The 19,618-nt window shown below is 35.1% G+C and overlaps 2 protein-coding genes and 1 long non-coding RNA gene across 8 annotated transcripts; 2 read left to right on the forward strand and 1 right to left on the reverse strand.

Moving 5' to 3' along the window:
• Positions 1 to 237: 237 nt before the first annotated feature.
• Positions 238 to 8,791, forward strand: LOC113754003 (uncharacterized protein YpgQ). Of its 6 annotated transcripts, none has more exons than XM_027298307.1 (11): positions 238 to 479; positions 918 to 976; positions 1,126 to 1,176; positions 1,495 to 1,724; positions 4,427 to 4,457; positions 4,878 to 4,896; positions 5,097 to 5,194; positions 6,733 to 6,831; positions 7,274 to 7,446; positions 7,720 to 7,811; positions 8,456 to 8,791. In XM_027298307.1, exons 2-10 carry the CDS (start codon positions 943 to 945, stop codon positions 7,804 to 7,806), a joined length of 822 nt encoding a protein of 273 aa, XP_027154108.1. In that variant the 5' UTR covers positions 238 to 479; positions 918 to 942; the 3' UTR covers positions 7,807 to 7,811; positions 8,456 to 8,791. The 6 variants fall into 6 exon arrangements, with proteins under 6 accessions (XP_027154108.1, XP_027154109.1, XP_027154110.1 ...); XM_027298308.1 differs by having other exon boundaries at positions 238 to 473; XM_027298309.1 differs by lacking the exon at positions 918 to 976.
• A 256-nt stretch (positions 8,792 to 9,047) lies between these two features.
• On the reverse strand, positions 9,048 to 12,182 carry LOC113754039 (cytochrome P450 86B1-like). The gene is made up of 2 exons (XM_027298355.1): positions 10,844 to 12,182; positions 9,048 to 9,714 (listed from the first exon to the last, which is right to left on the reverse strand). Exons 1-2 carry the CDS (start codon positions 12,167 to 12,169, stop codon positions 9,313 to 9,315), a joined length of 1,728 nt encoding a protein of 575 aa, XP_027154156.1. The 5' UTR covers positions 12,170 to 12,182; the 3' UTR covers positions 9,048 to 9,312.
• A 2,416-nt stretch (positions 12,183 to 14,598) lies between these two features.
• Positions 14,599 to 17,033, forward strand: LOC113751433. The gene is made up of 3 exons (XR_003464821.1): positions 14,599 to 14,837; positions 16,209 to 16,267; positions 16,949 to 17,033. It is a non-coding gene; the product is annotated as an uncharacterized LOC113751433 (long non-coding RNA).
• The last annotated feature ends 2,585 nt before the right edge of the window (positions 17,034 to 19,618 follow it).

A 19,618-nucleotide genomic window follows, 5' to 3' on the forward strand; every position in this document is an offset into this window, starting at 1 on the left:
CTAATACAACTTATATACATGTATAAGGGGTATATATGAAATAAAAGTTTCATCTCTCTGCTTAAAATACTTTTTTAACTGGACTAATTTTGTTATCAAACCTTAACCTCAGGGGAGGTTTGTGTAATTTGACAAACTTCAGGGGAGGCTACTGAAATTATTCCTTTGTATCGTTTTTTGACTTCGTACGGCTTCAAACAAGATTGACTTCGCCATATCGCCTCAGTCCTCCCAGCCTGCCTCTTCCTCCTCCTTTCCTTCCTCTCCTCTGCTCTCCAACTTTCACTGCCACCACCACCCGTGCATATGATATGAAAGCCTCCTCGTCTTCTTCGCCCTTTTATTTTTCCTTCTCCTTCTCTTAGATCTCTGCCATCCATTTGCTGTTTAGTGAAGAGTCTTAAAAGAGAGAATTTTGGGGTAAAAGATTGATTTGTTATGGCTGTCTATCTGTGCAATTTCTCATAAATTGGGTACGGGTAAGTTTTTTCTTTATTTTTTTTTAAAATTTGTTTATACCCTAAGAGTCTCTGAAGATCATGGTTAAAGCCGAGTCTGAACGAGTTTTCAGCGGGCCTGCCGTCTCCGGGATACGGCGGACAGGTCGCGGAACGGAAAGCTGAAGACTCTACTGAGTCTTTGAACCATGCTTACATTATTTTTACCTGGGCTTTTCGTTTTCGAAAGGATTATTTATTCAAGGATTCTCATATCTCAGCTTTAACTAAATTTGTGGAGGTTATATAAAACTAGATTCTAATGCTGATCTTTTGTATATGAGAAGTTTTATGTTGTAAATTTCAGTACATTTGTCAACGAATTTTTTTGTACGCTACTTCTTTTATGAGATTTCTTGCTGATCGAGTTGTCGTGTCCAGTCTAATGCCTCTATCTGGATATTTTATTCCCTTGTGCAGAAGTGAATTTTGGGAGATTGAATGTATGTTTACTACGACTATTACATCCTATTGTCCGGGTATTCATTGGCTTACAAGGAAATTTCTCCCTTCTAATTACGTAATTAATTTGGCATGGTGTAGTGCACTTATTATACTTGACTAGTATTGATTGTATGTAGTTTAAATACAATTGTTTCAATGTTCCTGATCTATGAGATTGGTGCAGTGTTTTGGTTGGCTGAAGATACATCTACAGTTACAAAAAGCAAGTTTTTGTGTAAGATGATGCACCATTCCTTAATTTTTACTTAATGAAAGTAAAGTTTAATACTAAGCAGTATCACCATCTCTGTGTTTTTTCCACTATTTTACATGGGAAAGTAGTTTAGTCAGTGTTGGACATCATATGTACTAATCTAATCGCAATAATTGTCCAATTGCGGTACTTTTTCACATGCATAACTATCAATTAACCTTCTAATCACTAGACTCTGGACACACCTTGCACAAAATGCAAGGCCTCATTGCTAGTAGACTACTGAAAAAATGCAAGCAATAAATTGGTCAATTTATTGTACCCCATTTTGTGTACTAGGGAAAGGGAACAAACAAGACACAACAAAACTCCGGACTCTCAGAAAATTGGAGACGAGGAAGATGGAGAAGAAAAATGAAACAATCAAAAGGGCTGAGAAGTTAGTTGAAACCATGATGAAAGGAAATGACGCTTCCCATGATGCAGCCCACGGTTTCAGAGTTAGAGATTTGGCTCTCTCTCTAGCGCATGAAGAAGGGCTTCATCAGTCCTCTGACTCAATGCAGATTGTAATACACTTGTTTCCTCTTGTCAAATTCTGTTTCAGTTCTTGCTTGTGTATAGTTTGGGTAACATTTTATGCTATTTGATGCTGCTTTTGAGTGAAGCTTGATTATATTTATATGATTGCTAGTGGTTATGCACACCCAATGTGTGTTCTGCTAATAAAAAGATATTAAAAATGATTAGTAAATAGGTAGTTATTTAGAAATAATTCATAACCATAATTGGTAGTTGATTATATTAGGTAGTTAGTAAGGGTAGTTTAGGAAAACCATAAAGTGACAAAAATTTGTTTACACCAAAAACTCCCTCCCCCTTTATGTATAGCATAGATGTTGCTGAATGTACACTTTTTATAGTAAAATCCCGTTTCTCTTCTAGGGGCCCTGATTAATTATTGAGAAGATCAGTGTATGGAAATCAGCTCTGATTTCAGCCCTTTACCTGGAAAGTAGAGTTTCTGTTTGATTAAGTTGCTGAAGGTATACCATTTATTGCAAAATCCCCATTTTCCTTTGGGGGGCCCTGATTAATTTTTGAGAATTGGTGCATGGGAATTAGGTCTGATTTCTGCCCTTTACCAAAGTTGGCATAATCTTTGAGAAGCTTCTCTAAAAATAAAGTCACTGATTGCACATTAAAGCACAGACTATTGAGACAAGATTTGGTCCTCAAGAAATGTCATTCTACACATGATGAAAGTGATTCACATATTTGTGGGAGGGCATATGCTTTATTTTCGTTTTCTTATTTGATGGTGAACCTGTGATTGGATTTGCTTCCTTTACGACAAAAGTTTTACTCACCAAAGCCTTTACTAACTTTGTTGAGGTTCAGGGTAATGCTATCAATTTATTGTCATGAATATAGAAACTACAATTAGCACATCAATTATATTTTTCCTACGTAATGTAACAGCATTTTACAAAACTGGTACAAGGAATAAGTTAATTATGTTTCTATGGAGTGGCTTGGGATAGTGGTGTCGAATGTGTTTTGGTTAGTCAGTGTCCTGAAGGAGTAGTTATGTGTCTTTGTTTGCTTGCTGTAACTCTTTCTCTCTCTCTCTCTCACTCTCTCTCTCTCTCTCAGCTGGGCCATGTGCACAGATGGACATTTTTCTGGATTTCTTCAGTTCTCATTAACGAAATATGTTGGATTATAAAATCAGTGATCAGGGATAGGAATATGAATGGGATTTAATTCTATGCTAACTGATTCAGTCTTGCCTTTCATTCTTAAAATGAATTGTCTTTAACCAAGTTCATTAGATTGTTGGTGATAAAGTATGAAATGCATGGATTTCTCTGAGCTTTTTTGATTCTTTATTTGCTTTTATTTTATTAATATTAAAATTGGTGTGGGCAAGGAAGAATGGATCACCTTTGTTCTTTTACCACTATCCATTCAGTGTTAGACAGCCACCTGGAAGGCGATTTTCTAGCAACTGGACCATACGTGCTGAAGGTTATAGATCTTATAAACAAGTGCAGCTTTTTGCCTGAATATTGTTGTCATCTTAGTGCTATAAGCTGGGTGTGTATTGGTATTAAGCAAATGTTGTGTTGGTCCAATATGTAAATTATTTATTTATATAGGCATCTTCAGTTACCTCATCAGCTTTTTTTGACTATTTCCCTGTACTTAGAATGTCTTGAGAACTATTTTTGAGCCACCAACAAATGGGCAGCATGAGGTTTCTTCTACCTAATTGTCATTTGGCTTCATGAGTTTCCTTCTACAATAGGCTGCTATCAATGCAGTGTTTTAATGAAAGTCATACATGATGACAGTTTTCTTTTACATAAGGTTAATCTCATTTTATTTAGATATAGACTTAAATCCAAGAGCCTAAGAGTTGAAAAATAGTAGGAGTTTGGAAATGCTCATTATGAAATTTCTCTCTTGACAAGCAATGAAATTACAGATTTTTCAGCGACAGTTTTTCATTTTGTAAGTATATACAAGTCAGCAATATTTTTAGTATGGTGCTGTTGACTAAGAACGGATCCCTGTCATGCATGTTAGCGAACTTATAAAAAAGAAAATAAATATATGAATAGGCAGCTTGAATTTGAACTATTACAGCTCTTCATATATTGCAGTGTCACTTGTATAATTTTTCTCCTTGTCATGAGTTTCAATACTCCTTTACTGTTACACGCAAGTTTTTTCTATTATCTCGTTCTCTTTATAAAAGATCATGAACTTATTACTGTTATTAACACAGAGATCTAAAAGATGTATAGGACAGACCTTGATACCTTATGATAAGAAATTGTGATTTTGGTTTTGGAGCTTTTTCTCCAAACATGATGTCATGTATGGGGGCTTCATGGAAAGGATTACCAACTCAAAATGAAGGTTAATTATATTGCATTTGGCAACTTTTTTACTTTAATAGCTCTTGATTTCTGATTTATCTAATTCTAGAAGTATCTGCTTCATAACATAAAGTTGCAAAGCCTATGGATGCCATTGGTGCAGATATGTAATTAGAAGCACCTAAAAGTGGGACAAATTGCCACACACTATGTATGTTATTATCATGTGGTTTGTTTTTGAAGGGACTTTGGATTTATGGGAATGAACACCTAATGCTTGATCTTTTGCCCATCAGCTACATTTCTCTGATATGTTTACTAACTTCCTTCTGTTTTTTGCCAAATAAACATCAAGCTGATTGTTTATTTTTCTTTCTTGTTAGGTGGAGCTGGCTGCACTTCTCCATGACATTGGTATTCACATTTTCCTCTTTCAACTTTCTGAAAGTGCTGCCTTATTGTTCAAGGAATAACTTTCTGTTTAATATCACTTCCAAAGTTCTAGTTGATTATGGTTTACCTTGATGAGTGACACCACTAAAAATACTTTATGATATGAGATATGACCAAGGTGTGAAAAGGCATTGTCTGATAATATTGACTTGTTTAAAGAAGTATCACTACCTCCTTTTGTCTTCTCATTTTTCAAATGACTCCATTCCTATTGCTTAGATGTCTTTTTTAATTTCTTCGATTTCGTCCCAACTAATATACTGGTGATTCTCATTATATATTGACCTGTTAGTATTTCAAGTTCTTTCTAATTGTAGCACATGGTGTTTGTTTATACATGTATTGCAATCTTGCTGATGAAGTTGCATGTGTTAATTTCAGGGGACTACAAATACAAGAGGTTGGTATCTCTATCTTGTTATTTCCATTTGCATTTCTTTCTGCTTGCATTTTGTTTTCTCAGGTTCTAAAATTTTCTGAAATGTCCATTTAGCTTTTTTGTATGGACCGCTTTGACTCTGTTGGATTTGTTATTTCAATGTTTCCTATCTTTGCTTTGTACCACTGGCATAACCTTTAGATATTTTTTTTGGCATCTAGAGATCCATCAGAGGAGAAGATTGTTGAAGAATTTCTGGAGGGTGAGGGTGTGGATGACAGCAAGAAGATGAAGATATTAAGTATCATAAACAGAATGGGTAGAGCTGTCTTTTTGTTTGTTTTAATTTTTGTTGTCTGTTTACAAAGTTTTGTTCACTTATCTTTGTGTCTTTAATTTACATAATGGGGTACTGAAATCCAACTATTACGACATTTATTAATCTGAGTTCGCTGTCTCTTTCTAGGTGAAATGTCCTAAATCACTACTATTCGAACAAGTATTATTTTCATCCACTGGCCTCTCTTTTTTTATAACGAGGCATAATTATTTGTAACTTGTTTCCTCGACCCTTACCCAAAGTTTGTGCTTTCTATAGACCAATTTGAATTGGAGTGTTCTTTATTTTAATTTCCTTTAATCAAGACTTGATCTTTGCATGGACAGAAGAAATAGTATAGTTTCCATTGCAGATTTTTTTTAAGTATCTGTCCACATACAAATGTTGTTACTCCGGTTATAGACATGTTTTCTTTTTTCTAATTTCCTTCAATCAAGAGTCAACTGCTGCACAGACAGAAGAAATAATATAGTTTCCATCACAGTTTTTCCTAAGTATCCGTCCACATACAAATGTTGTTACTCTAGCATTAGACATTTTTGCCAGGTTTTAAATAACAGAAGAATTTGAAAGCTGACTGGATATCAGTAACCCAGTACTGCATTCTTTTACTTCCAGATCCAAACAACAATGCTTTGGAATTTCAATGCTTAATGCATTATCTGCATTAAGAGTACCATGCATAGCAACTTCCTATATGTTATACTTCCTGTACATATGGCTTGTCTTGTGATTAGAATCTTATATGCTCAAATTGCAATTGGAAACTGATCAAAATGTGATTACGTGAACACAGCAAATTTCTGGCTGTTACTTCCTCCCGTCAGTCCAACCATGAAGAGAAAAGTTACTGGGCTGACTAAATGTATTTGACTGGTTCACATACTTGCACCAATGAAGGTTGTTAAAAAATATTACTGTTTGTATTGTAAGATAGAAGTCCTCTAGAGAGATCGACTTTCTCCTCCTTTCTCCTAATTTTCAAGAAAGAGAACTTGAAAGAAGATGGCCTCAAATGCACTTCTAGTAGTACTTTTTTCACACTTGCAAAATGAGTGCTTACTTTTATCATGTTACTGCTGAACTTAGTGACTAAGACAGCTTTGAGTATTTCTGCTCTTGGAGGACTTAGTAAAGCAATGATATTATCTGTTGTAGTTTTTCCTTTAAATGATGTCTTTAGAGAGAATGCGATGATATTATTTCTTCTATAATACCCCATGCCTTCTTGTTTAAGCAACTAACAATATCTGGACTTCTTTTTGCCAAGAAGACACACACTATATCAGATAAACATAGATATGCATCTTTGTGGGAGGAGATACTGTAGTATTGGGATTTTTTCCCCTGAATGGCTGCAATTTCCTTTTTGCATCTTTTCAATTAATAAGAATGGCTGGGCATCACATACTTTGTTAGTAAGACCTGATATCCGAGGCACCTTGTACTAAAGTCAACTGGTCTGGTTGATGTGTACCATGTATGAATTTTTTCGTTTAATTCCTTTGCATTTACAGGTTTTAAAGAGGAGCTTCAAGGGCTTCAAGTTGGAAATGATGCACTAGAATTTGGAGTTGTGCAAGATGCTGATCGACTTGATGCTATTGGCGCTATTGGTACTTATTTAAATTGTACAAGAGGCATCAATTAATGGGCTATATCTGAGATTTGTATAGTTTATTGTGTCTTTGTTTGGTTTAATATGTGTGTGTTTGGCATCGATATTGTGATGTATCTCCCTTATTATTATTATTATTCTTAGCTTGGCTTCTTTTCCTTTTCTGGTTTGGTCCGAGCTTCTGTTGGCATGTTTACTGCTGATTGGAGCCAGGTGTACATATATTCATTTTAACTCGATGATGATATGATAAAAGATATGGTAAGAGGAAAAAGTATCATCAACCTATTGAATTTCTAAATTAATTCTTCACGGGAATATAACTCCTGCAAATCATTATTGATAAATCATTCTCTTGTTGATCCTTCTAGCTAATAGTGACAGAGATATAATATCCACTTTAATGCATCCACATGAGAAACTCTAATTCTCTTTGTTAGGTATTGCTCGTTGTTTTACATTTGGAGGCAGCAGGCACAGAGTCCTGCATGACCCTAGCATTCTACCTCGATCAGATTTGTCAAGGGAGCAATACATGAAGAAAGAAGAGCAGACAACCGTGAATCATTTTCATGAGAAGCTTCTAAAATTAAAGGACTTAATGAAAACAAAGGTTGAAACATTACATTTACCTTTATGTTTCTTAATAAAGACAAGGAAAATTACCTTTATATTTCTTATAAAGACACGGTAAATTTCTTGCGAACATTTCAAACATTGCATCTCTTATTTTCTTAATTGACTCTTATAATTATCTAAATTTGAGCATGTTATGCTTTTTATCATGCTTGTAACTATGCATTTCTCTTTATTTTTCTAATTTCATGGATCAAATATTGAGGTATTTACAAAGTTGAAAACTAAAGAATTGCTGTGCAAATGTCAGGCTGGGCAGAGAAGGGCTCAAAGGAGGCATAAATTCATGGAACAATTTTTGGAAGAGTTCTATGAAGAGTGGGATGGAAGAGCATGAATAAGGTCTGGTTTAAAGTTTTCCCTGTGAAATTTCTCCTTGTCTGCAATTTTTTTTTTGGGGGGAACTTTACAGTTTGAAATGCAGCACTTGAATATGTATCCAACCATAAATTCTATGAATCCTGTCTCTTTACATACTAAAGGAACAAAACTAAGGCCATGTTTGATAGCCCAATTCAGCACTTAATAGATTCAGATCTTAACATGTTCAGACGCGTTTGATAACTAAAAATTGAACATCTAAATTAATTAAGTAGCATTGAATTTCCTAGGCAAAACTTGCTTCCAAAAATAAGTGATAAGCTATTTACTTATCATTGAATGTGATATACACTCGAATGTATTAGATTTAATACTTAACAATTCAATAACTTAATGGATTCAGACTTCAGATTTCAGTTTTCAGACTTCAGTTTTATCAAATGCACCCTAAGACTAAATCTTCCGGAGTTGAATACGTATTCCTGTTGTAATGTTGGTTGTACGCTGCCTCTTTAAATGCTTCACTGCTCTTAGATGTCTTAATGCTTTTGTAGCCAAATATTGCTTGGAATGCTAATTGTTTTGCTAATTATTTTTTTCAACTGTCATAAAGTATAGCATAGGTATCAGGGGTACAAATATGATACCTCTATCTGTCTCTGCAGAAAGCAAAAAATTTTCGAAATGCTCACTGGACCAGTAGGGTGGCCAAGAGACTGTTGGATGTTGTTGGATCACTGAAATTTGTTCAACTAAAGTCAGTGTAGGAAGGAAAACTTCTGGTGAAAAGACTGTAAAGTTTTTACTGCTATTGGAATAAAAGGGAGGTCTAGTCTTGTTGCTGTTGAATCGCTGATAAGGCATAATTTCTAAATAATCTATGAGGTTAATCAAGTGCTGGACTGGACTTGTATCTCTTTGTTTCTTTTGGTGGATCCACTGTTCCCATTGGTCTATGGCTTCTCTTAGATACTGGCATAAATAACAGAAACTTTTGATGATATTATGCTTATTTGGCTAATTATTCTCTTGATAGTAAAACTTGAAACAGGGTTAAGTCTTGTTCATGGTAGGTTGTTAGCTGGTCTGGCAGGCATAAAAGGAGACATGAACAATTTATGGACTTTATGGTGATATGTGTCACCCCCAAATTAAAGTGAAAAAAGAAGATGGATGGTTGATATTTAGCAGTAGTGGTGAGACCAAACTCTGTTAGACCAAGCATTCTTAGCAGTAGATTATTAATAAGAATAATGCTAGAAAGAACAAATAAATGATAATCAAATTATGAAGTCATCAATCAACATGTATAACCATTATTCATATTTCACTCCCTTTTCCTATCAGTTGTACCTTCTTACCTATCTGCCAATCCTTCTAATCCTTCATTTCTTTCACAAAATCTTTTTAATACCACATGATATTTATCTTTTAGTCTTCCACAAACAAATCCAAAAAGAAAAAAAGAGTAAAAAATAAAAACACAAGTAACACTCAATTTCTCCTGTTATTGTAATGGATACTAATTGGTCTTCAAATGCTTCTGCAATTCAGTCTGATTCCTCCTTGAAAGCCTTACTTTAAGTCCATGCTTCATGTACATGGTCAATGCCATCTTTGGTATAACTGGATGATCTTTTTCAACCTTCATGGTATAGCGGTACAAAATGGATGCTGCTGCAAACTTCATCTGGTAATATGCGAAATCTTTGCCTAAACATAGCCGAGGCCCTCCATTAAAAGCTGTAAATTTGTAGGCAGATTCACTCATGAACCTTCCATCTCTCACCCATCTTTCTGGTTTATAATCTCTGCAATCTTTTCCCCATACTCCCTCCATTCGTCCCATAGTATAAATTGCATATACCACTTTTGTTCCCTTCTTTAACACTGTTCCATCTGGGAAAACGTCATCTTCAAGAACCTAAAGACATACAAAACACATCAATAAATGACGACAATCAAGACTCAGGGTAAAATGGAGTCTTTGAAACTCAATTTTTGGCGTTTTCTATTCATTTTCTATAGAAAGGGTTCGAGATATTATGACCATTTTGATGCATATTGTACCAGCCATGTTCATTGCTTGGTGTTTAAGAGGTAAAGGAATACTTGAGAACACACCAGAATTTGGACATCAAGCTAGATTGAAGTTACAAAACATTCCTAGCCATTAATTGTATTTTAATACAACTAATCTAATTGTTTATTCTTTTCTTTCATCAACTAATTCTTGGGCACATCTACCCTTATTTATAGACGCTAAAGCGATTTTCCAAACTTTAAGCCTTCAGGTGATGGAGAATATGTTTTAAACTCTTGTAGTCAATGTATATCATGCTATTGTTACTCTAGTAAATCATGCTTTGTGTCTTACTTTAGCAACAATGACAGAGAAAAAAATTACTGTCTTATTCATTGGTTTTGAATGTTGTACTCTGACTTTTATATGTTCCAATTCAATTGCTGAATCTGCAATTTGGAGAAAAGAATTGGGCAAGGTGGCAAACAGGTCAACAACCAGCAATCTCACTAATAACAGCAGGAAAGTAGCCGAAAAAAGATAGAGACGAGGTCGACGAACTCTTTGCAAGCATAGTTTCTGCTATTTTAGATAGAAAATCTTTCTTTTTGGTCAAACTGCGGTTGTTTTCATGTTGAAACGCTGTCAATTGGAAACCAAGTAATGCCAAAATGTATTTGGCAACAAATTCTTTGAAGCTTTTTCAACAATCCATTTACTGGGAAAAATTGGTCAATTCATCTCACGCTAGGTTCTGTAAGCGCGAGTTAAGTAACAAGAAGCAAAAGGTTCAATTAAGTGATTATATTAGTCCATTTTCCCGGTTCATAAATCGAGCTTGGCAGTTCAGATTTTGAAGAAAAAGCTTGGGTTGCAAATCTGATTGTATATTGAAAAAACCGGAAAGAAAAATAGGGTAACCATTTATATATATTTCAAAAAGGAAAAAAAGAAAGAAAACCCAATTCTTTTCCCTTTAAGCAAAACAAAAAGCAAATTTAAATAAAGAAAATGAAAACATTGTAGTTACCTCCTTGTGATCCACTGGCACTGAAGGATGTAATCTCAGAGCCTCTGAAAGAGCAGCTTGTAGATATTCCATCTTCTTCACCTCCTCTGGCTTGAAGATCAAGTTATCAAGATCCTCTTTGTCTTTAGCATCTTTCCTCTCATTCACAATTTGACAAATTTCGGCCAGAATTTTTTGTTCCACTTCCGGATTCCGGTTGAGCAGCCAAAAGAACCAGCTCAGTGCCACTGAAGATGTGTCTCTTCCAGCTAGAATGAAATTCACACAGATATCACGCAAGAATTTGTCCGAAAATGGGCGTTCTTGTTCATCTTTCAATCTCATAAACACAGTTAAGAGGTCTGATCTTTGTTTTTCACTTTCTGTTGGTAAAGAAAGTTCTTTCTTCCTAGTCTGAATCACTTCTTCTGCGAACTTGTCAACCTCCCTGATTGAATCAGTCAGTTTCTTCTCTGTCCCAATGTTCAGAGATCTCATAGCCCTCCAAGTTAGTGTTGGAGTGACGAATCGAAACAAGGTTGCTTCGGTTGCATCCTCGAATGCCCGAGCAAATGGTATCTCGGGCAATCCAGGGCGTAAACAGCCAGGATCAACCCCGAAAGCTATCATGCAGACATTATCAAATGTTAGTCTAAGTAGAATATCCTGTAAATCAACAGGCACAGATTTTTTAACCGACTCCTCCAAGACCGGTAAGAGCCTAGAATGAACCAGCTCCAGCAATGATTCAGTGGTCATGCTTCGGAACTTGGTGGAATGGAACTCCAGGCTTGCAGTCTTCCTTTGTCGTTGCCAGATTTCATCATCTGCGCTGAATATGCCATCTCCAAGGAGATCTCTGACAGTGTTCCGAAAGTATTCCCCTTTAGGAAAATTTGAGAACTTAGTCTTGAGCAGATACTCAAGATTACGAGGATCAGATGTTACAACACAGTTAAGGTTTGTACCCCAAGGACCTGTGAATATGAAAGTGCCGTTTTGCCGGCATAAAACACCTGAAATCCACTCGTACATGTCTCCTTGAAGACCAAGGATCAAAGAAGGTAACATTCCCACGAAGGGCCAGTTTGGCAACCCTTGCCTCTTCTTTTGCCTCAGAGAATGTATAACTATGAAAACAAAAACAGCAAGTAAAAGCTCGAGCATTTGAACCTCTGCAGGCATGAAGAAAAACAGTCCTCCTGAAAGAAATTTTCTGGCAAAATTGCCAGCAACAAAGGAAGAAGAATAGGTGGAATTCATGCTGTTTAGATTGAAATTCATGATTTTGGGATGACAAAAAATGCAGTTGTGCAAAAAACTGTGATAAGTTGGTTGGCAAGTCATGAGTTATATTGTGTGATTTTTGGCCTTCTTATCCCTTGCATTTCTTGCCGTGCATGAGTTACCACAGCAGATTGATTTGGTGAGCTGAAGTGTAAGTTTAGGCAACTTTTTGCATGACTGACTAAAGGAATATGGCACTTTCTTGGAAGAGGGTTTTTGTGTGGTTTTATCCCTATTGGATACAAGCCTTGGACTTGGCTTTACTTCTTCACACAGTAAATTGAAATATGTGAATTTTCCTTCCAATACGGGTTTGCAAGAGGCTTGAAAGTAGTTGGTGACAGTTAACCTAACAGTAGACCACCAATTTCTACAGTCTTCCACACGTTTGCTGGTGCTTGCTTATTTGTTGCTTAGCTACATATTATTCGTAATTTGGTATTTACAAGTTTAATAATATCATATTAAAACAAGATATATATTTAATTAATCTTTATCTACGGTAATCAATAAGATAATGGTGTACTGGATCTCTTATATTTTGTCTATGGTTAACACGTTTTGATGTGATATAAATTAAACAAACAGTTGGCTGACGTAAATGGTAGTTTAGACTGCTACAGACGTCTGCTCCAGGGCTGGTAGAATTTGGGTAAACCAACAAATATTCATTCCATTATTCCTCTGCATCTAGATTGTGATAGGGATGGTGCCGGAGGTTCCTTGTAGGTGCTGAGATGACTATGAACAACTTATGTAAGTAATATTAGGTGACTAAAGCCCTGTTTAATAACTCATTTAGTACTTAAATTTAATAAGTTCAAACTTTAATATGTTCAGACGTGCTTGATAATAAAATATAGAATATTTTAATTAATAAAGTGGCTTTAAATTATTTAGGCAAAACTTAATCAAAATAATAAGTAATAAACTGTTTACTTATCACTTAATACAGAATACCCTCAAATATTAAGATTTTAGTATTTAACAATTTAATAACTTAATAAATTCAGATTTCAGATTTTAAACTTTAATTTTATCAAACGTACCTAAGTGAAAAGTTTATTGTTTATATTTTTTTTCTTTTTCTTTTGACATGAGTACTATTAAGCCACATTATGGGGGTATCAACATTCATATATCAGTACATCTAATTAATTAAGAACGAGCCCTCGTATTGCGTTACCTCTTTTGCCATTTTTTGTAGTGCCAACTTTGCTTCTCATAATTTAGCACAAACACATGCTACTTGCAAAATTAACCATCTCATCCAAGACTAAATCCAACCTTCTCATCCAAGGTTATAAAAGTCTAAATCCAAAAAAAAAAAAGTTTTCAAAATTGATAGATTTCTTTTGATAATTAACTATCAAAATGACTCGTCACACTTTTTAACATGTGACCTTAATGCACACAATATAATCCTTTAAAAAAAAATAACAGTATATTGGTAGCTGCTGCGGATAAATTTTAGGCATAAGATTTCCTGAATATTTTAGGGGCCATGGCTTCTTTAGAAATACTGCATGCTCTTGAGTCTTCTTTACAATTTAATGGAACAGTTATTTACACTTTCCCCCTCTAAAGGCGGGAGGTAGTGAACCTCCAACCTAAAACTATTTACTTTGGCAAGGGTGTTTTACTTAAACGCCAAAATTGCTCTCAATCAATCAACTTTATATATTTTCGTTAATTTTCCTATGATCCATTATGTGAGAACTCGAGAAAAATTATATGTATGCTATGAATTTCTTTTATTTTAATTACTTTGATATTAGAAATATTATATATAACGAATAAATGGTTAAATTAAATGCCTAATTGAATTTATATAAAAATTGAGAATTTAGAAATATCCTAGAATGGTGTAAAAAAAAATTATATGAATCAAATAAACATATGATATGCATATTGTAATTTGAGCCATTTGAATATATTATATAGTTGAATAAGTTACATGACTAATTAATTTTTCTTAAAGTCAAATGTGTGAAAATCTACTAGATCGATATAAGCAAAATTTTTCAAGGTATATACAAATTAGAACAAACGAAATTTTGAGTCAATGTGTGAGACAATAAAATTTCGGACTCATGGCAAACAAATGAACTAAAATTAAAAGACCAAACCAATCTTGGAACCTAAGTAAGTAACCATGCAGTCAAACAAAATAAACTATCAGCAATTTTTACAATAGGAGCCGAGGGAGGAAAAAAAAACAATTGGAGAATTTGGAACCGAATAGAAGTAAAACAATCTTCAAGAAATTTGAGCGGTGGCCTGAGTGAGCTGCTTAGTTGGTAGCACCGACTGGAACATTGACCACCGAATGAATTGTTTTCCTTTTGATCCTTAAGTCTTCTAAGCAGAAAGCTACGTGAATATAAGAGGAGAAAGTAGCTGCCAATGGTTAGCCAAATCCAAGCGGTGACCGAGTGGAGGAAAAAGAGAAACCAACTACAGAACTTGGGCGGTGGCAGAGAGCAAGACAAAATCTGTAGCACCTCTCCTTACCAAGCTAGCATCGAGAGAAAACAGAGAGAGTGAGAAAAGAGAGCGAAACTGAGGAAGTGAGAGCAGGGGCTTGGTTGGTTTCTTCACCAATTAACCCAGGCACAAGAAGAAATATCGCAAGGAAAGTAAGGGAGGCTGGAGCTAACACTCGAGGGAACAAAAGTTGGGAAGAGAAACTGATTACGTCTGCAATTCCTAACACTTAAGGCCAGAGGTAAGTTTTTGTGAATAATGCTTATGTACTGAATAGAACTGAGCATATGTTAAGCTGTAATATGTCATAAAGCCTCTTAACTTCATCAAGCAAGACCAAAATGAGTATAAACTAAGGTGAACATAACAAGACAAGTGCATTCGGCTGATTGCAGGTTGGTTGGCCGAGGGAATTAAGCAGGATATGTAACCTGTTGTTGCTAATTCTGAAACTCATACTAATGAATACATGGAAGACATGTTAGTTCTTAACCTTAACAGGGAGGTGCATTGGAAGTCAGAAACTTCAGGCAGCTCAACTAAATTAGACAAAAGGGAAGCTGCTACAATCTGTTATGATACTAAAGAGAAGGAACTTAGCTTTTGGAGCAGCTTTTCTTCCAATTTCTGTGTTCTATGAACTTCCACAGGTGGAACTAGGGTTGCCCTGTGGTTCAGTAACTACATTTGGCACTGTGAGTAGAGTTAAATTGGAGCAACTAAGGAGGGAGCTGTGAATTAAAATGCTGAAGTACATAATGGCTGAGGGGAAAGGAGTCTTGATCAGCTTCTCCTTTGAGTTTAGTGCAGAAATTTTCTACGATCTGACTAACGCTATCCTATAGCTTAATAAACACGATTTGTTTATCTAGTTGGAGCATGAAATTGAAAGGAAGGATTTGAGGGAAACAATGAATGCTGGACCTGTACATTGCTAGGAAGTTGCATTTGGTTAAAACAGAACTTATTGTTGTCTTGTTGAATTTATGTGTTAATAGTACATGTTATTTGATTCAACTTCAGCAGGGACGAAAGAAATACTAAGTGATCAATATTTTAACCAAGTAAAAGATGAAATGTTGATGAAAACTAAGAAGTATATTGCTAGAACGTGAGTTGACAGCTGATATAGTAATAAAGTAAAGTTCTATAATGTTTTGGAAACTTTAAGGCAATTTATTATAATTAAATATATAAGATGGTTGCTAATCACTTAATCTTGTCTTCAAGAACATTTTAAAGACCCTAGAACCTAAGGGGGGTTGGTATCGCGAAACAAAACTTAATTTACAAACAACTTAGAGTTTAGTTGAGTTAAAAGGGAATAAATGGAGTGTCTATAAGCCATAATTGATGAATATTGAATTGAGAAAGATATATTCCTGATTTAAATATTATACGAAGATACAAACCTGGGAAAAATGTATAATTCTTGGTTTGACATGATAAAATTAATAAATTTTGAAATAAAATGTAAAATAAATATAAAATATGTTATATTTTGTATTTTAAAGCCAAAACTTGACTTTAATAGTTTAAATGATAAGGTAATAAATGATAAGTGGTCATCTATGAATTGTATATTCACTTTAGAGTTATAAACTTGTCCCAGGGAGTAGCTGTGAGCCCGGAATCGAACCCGAAGCTCGAGAGCAATTTATTGGGGTTTTGGTGAGTGTTTCTGAATTTATGTGTTTAACCGTTTATGTTTACTTAAGTGAAATTATGTGATAAATGTGCTTATTATGAAATATTGCTCAGTGATTCATTGTAAAATGTATCTCAATTGTCCCTCGCCTTCTAAGTTGAGGGTGTACTTTATCACACTCGGCTTAGTTGAGTTTGAAGGTTATTGACCAAATGTTACTGTAAGTGTGCATGAATGTAAGCCGTATGTGTACTTTACCGCATCGGCTGAACTGGACCCCAAAACCCTCTGTTCAACGGACTATTCGAGCCAACAAAGGGTTTGGTCGGATAGGACGGAAGCTTTGGGTAACTGTTTCGGTATACTCAAGTATTACCCTGAAGTTGGGAGATTATTGAACTAATTACTGAATGTAAGGGATTGTTTATTGTTTTGGAGGACATAAGGAGGTGAATTGGCGGAGTGTGCAATGATATTGAAATGAATGCACAATGATATTGAAATGAGTGTCTCATGACACTGAAATGAATGTACAATGACATTGAAATGACTCTCAGGAGGAGTTCGTATCCTTTTGAAAGTGATTATACAGTGAAATGTGCATTACTTGTTTAATTTACTGGTTTAAGTGTTTATTGAATGTTATTTGTCCGGAAAACCTCACTGAACTTTAGCTCAACCTTTTAGCTTTGTTTTCCTTACAGGAGTTGAAGTTTGAAGGACAACCAAGTAGAGTTAAAGTGTTTTGGGAGGTCTAATGTTATATATTGATGTTAAGACCTGCATTTTGTATCTCTTAATAGATAGATTTATATTTTACACTAGTTGGTGATGTACTTAAGAATGAGCATTTGGATGATTTACTTTTGTAATTTGTAGTGGACAAAGTTTTTGTCTTACTAAGAAGTATTAAGAATGGATGTTTGGATGATTATTGAGAAATGTTATCTCTGAAGTTAATGTGAGTGAGTGTGTGACGCCCCTACTTCTCCCTAGGGCGAACCCAAGGGTATCCGCGAAACGTCTGCCCAACTCTCGCCGGGACTCAATACGAATCCAATTCAATCTTAAGGATAAACAACCAAAGAATAATAGTCGAAGTAAAGAAAAGTTGTTTCCTTAAGTCAACATTCAAATCTTACATCATAGTTATCAAAAGTACATCATTCCCCCAAAATACAACCACTAGAAGTCGACTAATCAATTACATCCCAAAATACTAATCAAAAGTAGTCAGACCGGATTCTCCAAAATTCTTTCCATTCCAAACTCCTGTTAAGGAAAACAAAACTAATGGGATGAGCTGACGCTCAGTGAGGCCAAGAAAACATGCAAACACATAGTTCAAGTAACAATGGCATTTGTACGAGAAATAAAACAAGGAAGTTCAAATAACTCATAAATAACATTAACACACTTAATAAGGATACATGAGCTCTCAGGAGCTAGATTCCACTTGCTTCGCCAAGGCTCGATCAAATACCTCCATGGGATGACACTCCGTCAAAACCGAGTAGGTATTAAGTCCGTAGAACTCCACTTACTCTACATTCCCGTTCACCGTTACACTCCCTGCTCCGGGCCCACACTTCTTTTATAAAAGACACTATTCCACGAGTATGCCAAGCGAGATCTCTTAATAGATCAAGATTTTGATTATCTCATGGTTCACCGATCTTCTCGACCAAGCCCATGCTGGCTCGAGTCGCAAAGTCGGCCAATTGAGATTTGGGCGTCCCCCGATTTCTATTATGAGTCGATGAGATTCACTCCAATCGACAAATACAATTATAAGCCGATGAGATTCACTCCAATCGGCAAATACAACCACAATTATAATTTCAACTATGAGCAATTCAATTATATAATCAATTAAAAGAGAACGAGTGCGATAAAGTATACACTCGACTCGACAATTGCAAATCACTTAATCTATAAGAAGCAATTCACATAATTGGCAACTATTCATGCACTTGACACTCATCAATTCAAAATAAGTGAATAAGTGCAAATAAGATCTTTAGTAGTTGGCTCCAAGATTCTCTTCAAGATCCTCTTGAGCACCTGAAAAAATAACAATTAACTATCACTCACAAATACTTACAAACCCCTTGCCAAACAAAGAAGAATGTACACTTGCGTAATACTAAGACAATGTCTTAAAAGAGCTTTAATATCTCGAAAATCGAAATTCAAAAGCGAACATTTAAAGTCACAAGAGAAACTTGCATCCTCCATGAAAATGAGTTTAAAATGGATGATCGATATTGAAAGACAACGAAAAGTTCTCAAAAACTCATTTCCCAAAAAATCATGAATTTTCAGCTTGCGCGATAAACTTGGTAAAATCAGATCTTGAGTTTCGTATGTCCAAAAATGGAAAATTTATACCGTTGGAAACTAGATCCAAAGTACTAAAAGTTCACAGAAGACACCTTTTCAAGATTCCAAACAGAAAGCATTCATTTTTCAGTTCAAAGTTGCTGATTCAAGAAGGCAAGACATAACCAATCTTGGTTTTTGGCGATGTTTGGAAATTCGGCAAAATTCACAGAAAGTGAATCAACCTTTGAAATTTGTAACACAATAAGAGTCCCAATTAAAGTTTCAAACACAATAAGCAGAGCTAAATTTGTAGTTTTAAACAACAAGATATAACAATTTAAAGTCGGTTGATTTTCACGACTTGAACAGTGAATTTTCAGATTTGAAGAGCAATCTTTGGGGCATCATTTGGATATCGAAATGGTATTGAAATTACACCAAATTTGGTACACTTAAACCTTAATATATGGACTACTTCTCTATAAAAATTTAGGCAAAAACTTGCACGGAAAGGTAGTTAACGAAACGACCAAAGTTGGTGAAATCTTTCAAAGTGAATCTGCCATTCTATTTCTTTTTCTTTTCCAAAAGTTTTGTCCAACGAAATCAGCTCCAATTCACTCCATTTTTGAAACCAAGGTTCCAGAACCATTTAATAAGAAATTGATGGTTAAATGACACTAAAATTTTCAAAATATAACATCCCAAAACAGATTTGACCAATCGGTCAGCAAGGAAGGGAAAATCTTCCAATTTCCAGCTTTGTCGTGTTTTGAAAATCAAACCATATCTAGCTCTATACAACTCCAAATTAAGAATGGTTTACGGTGTTGAAAACTAGGTTCAAAATGCTACAATTTATCAAAAGACTTTGTTTTGAAAATCTTTTCACAAGTGGGACAAAATTGAGCCACAAGATGCAGCTTTCCAGTTTCATTCGAACACATAGGCAAAGCAGAACAGCCGAATTTGTTGATTCGCTACGGATCACTCAAAATGAACTAGAAGTGGATTTTTATACCATTGGAAAGCTCTAAATGTCTAATTTT

The sequence above is a fragment of the Coffea eugenioides genome, chromosome 11, assembly GCF_003713205.1.
Source record: "Coffea eugenioides isolate CCC68of chromosome 11, Ceug_1.0, whole genome shotgun sequence".
In the NCBI taxonomy this organism is placed as follows: domain Eukaryota; kingdom Viridiplantae; phylum Streptophyta; class Magnoliopsida; order Gentianales; family Rubiaceae; genus Coffea; species Coffea eugenioides.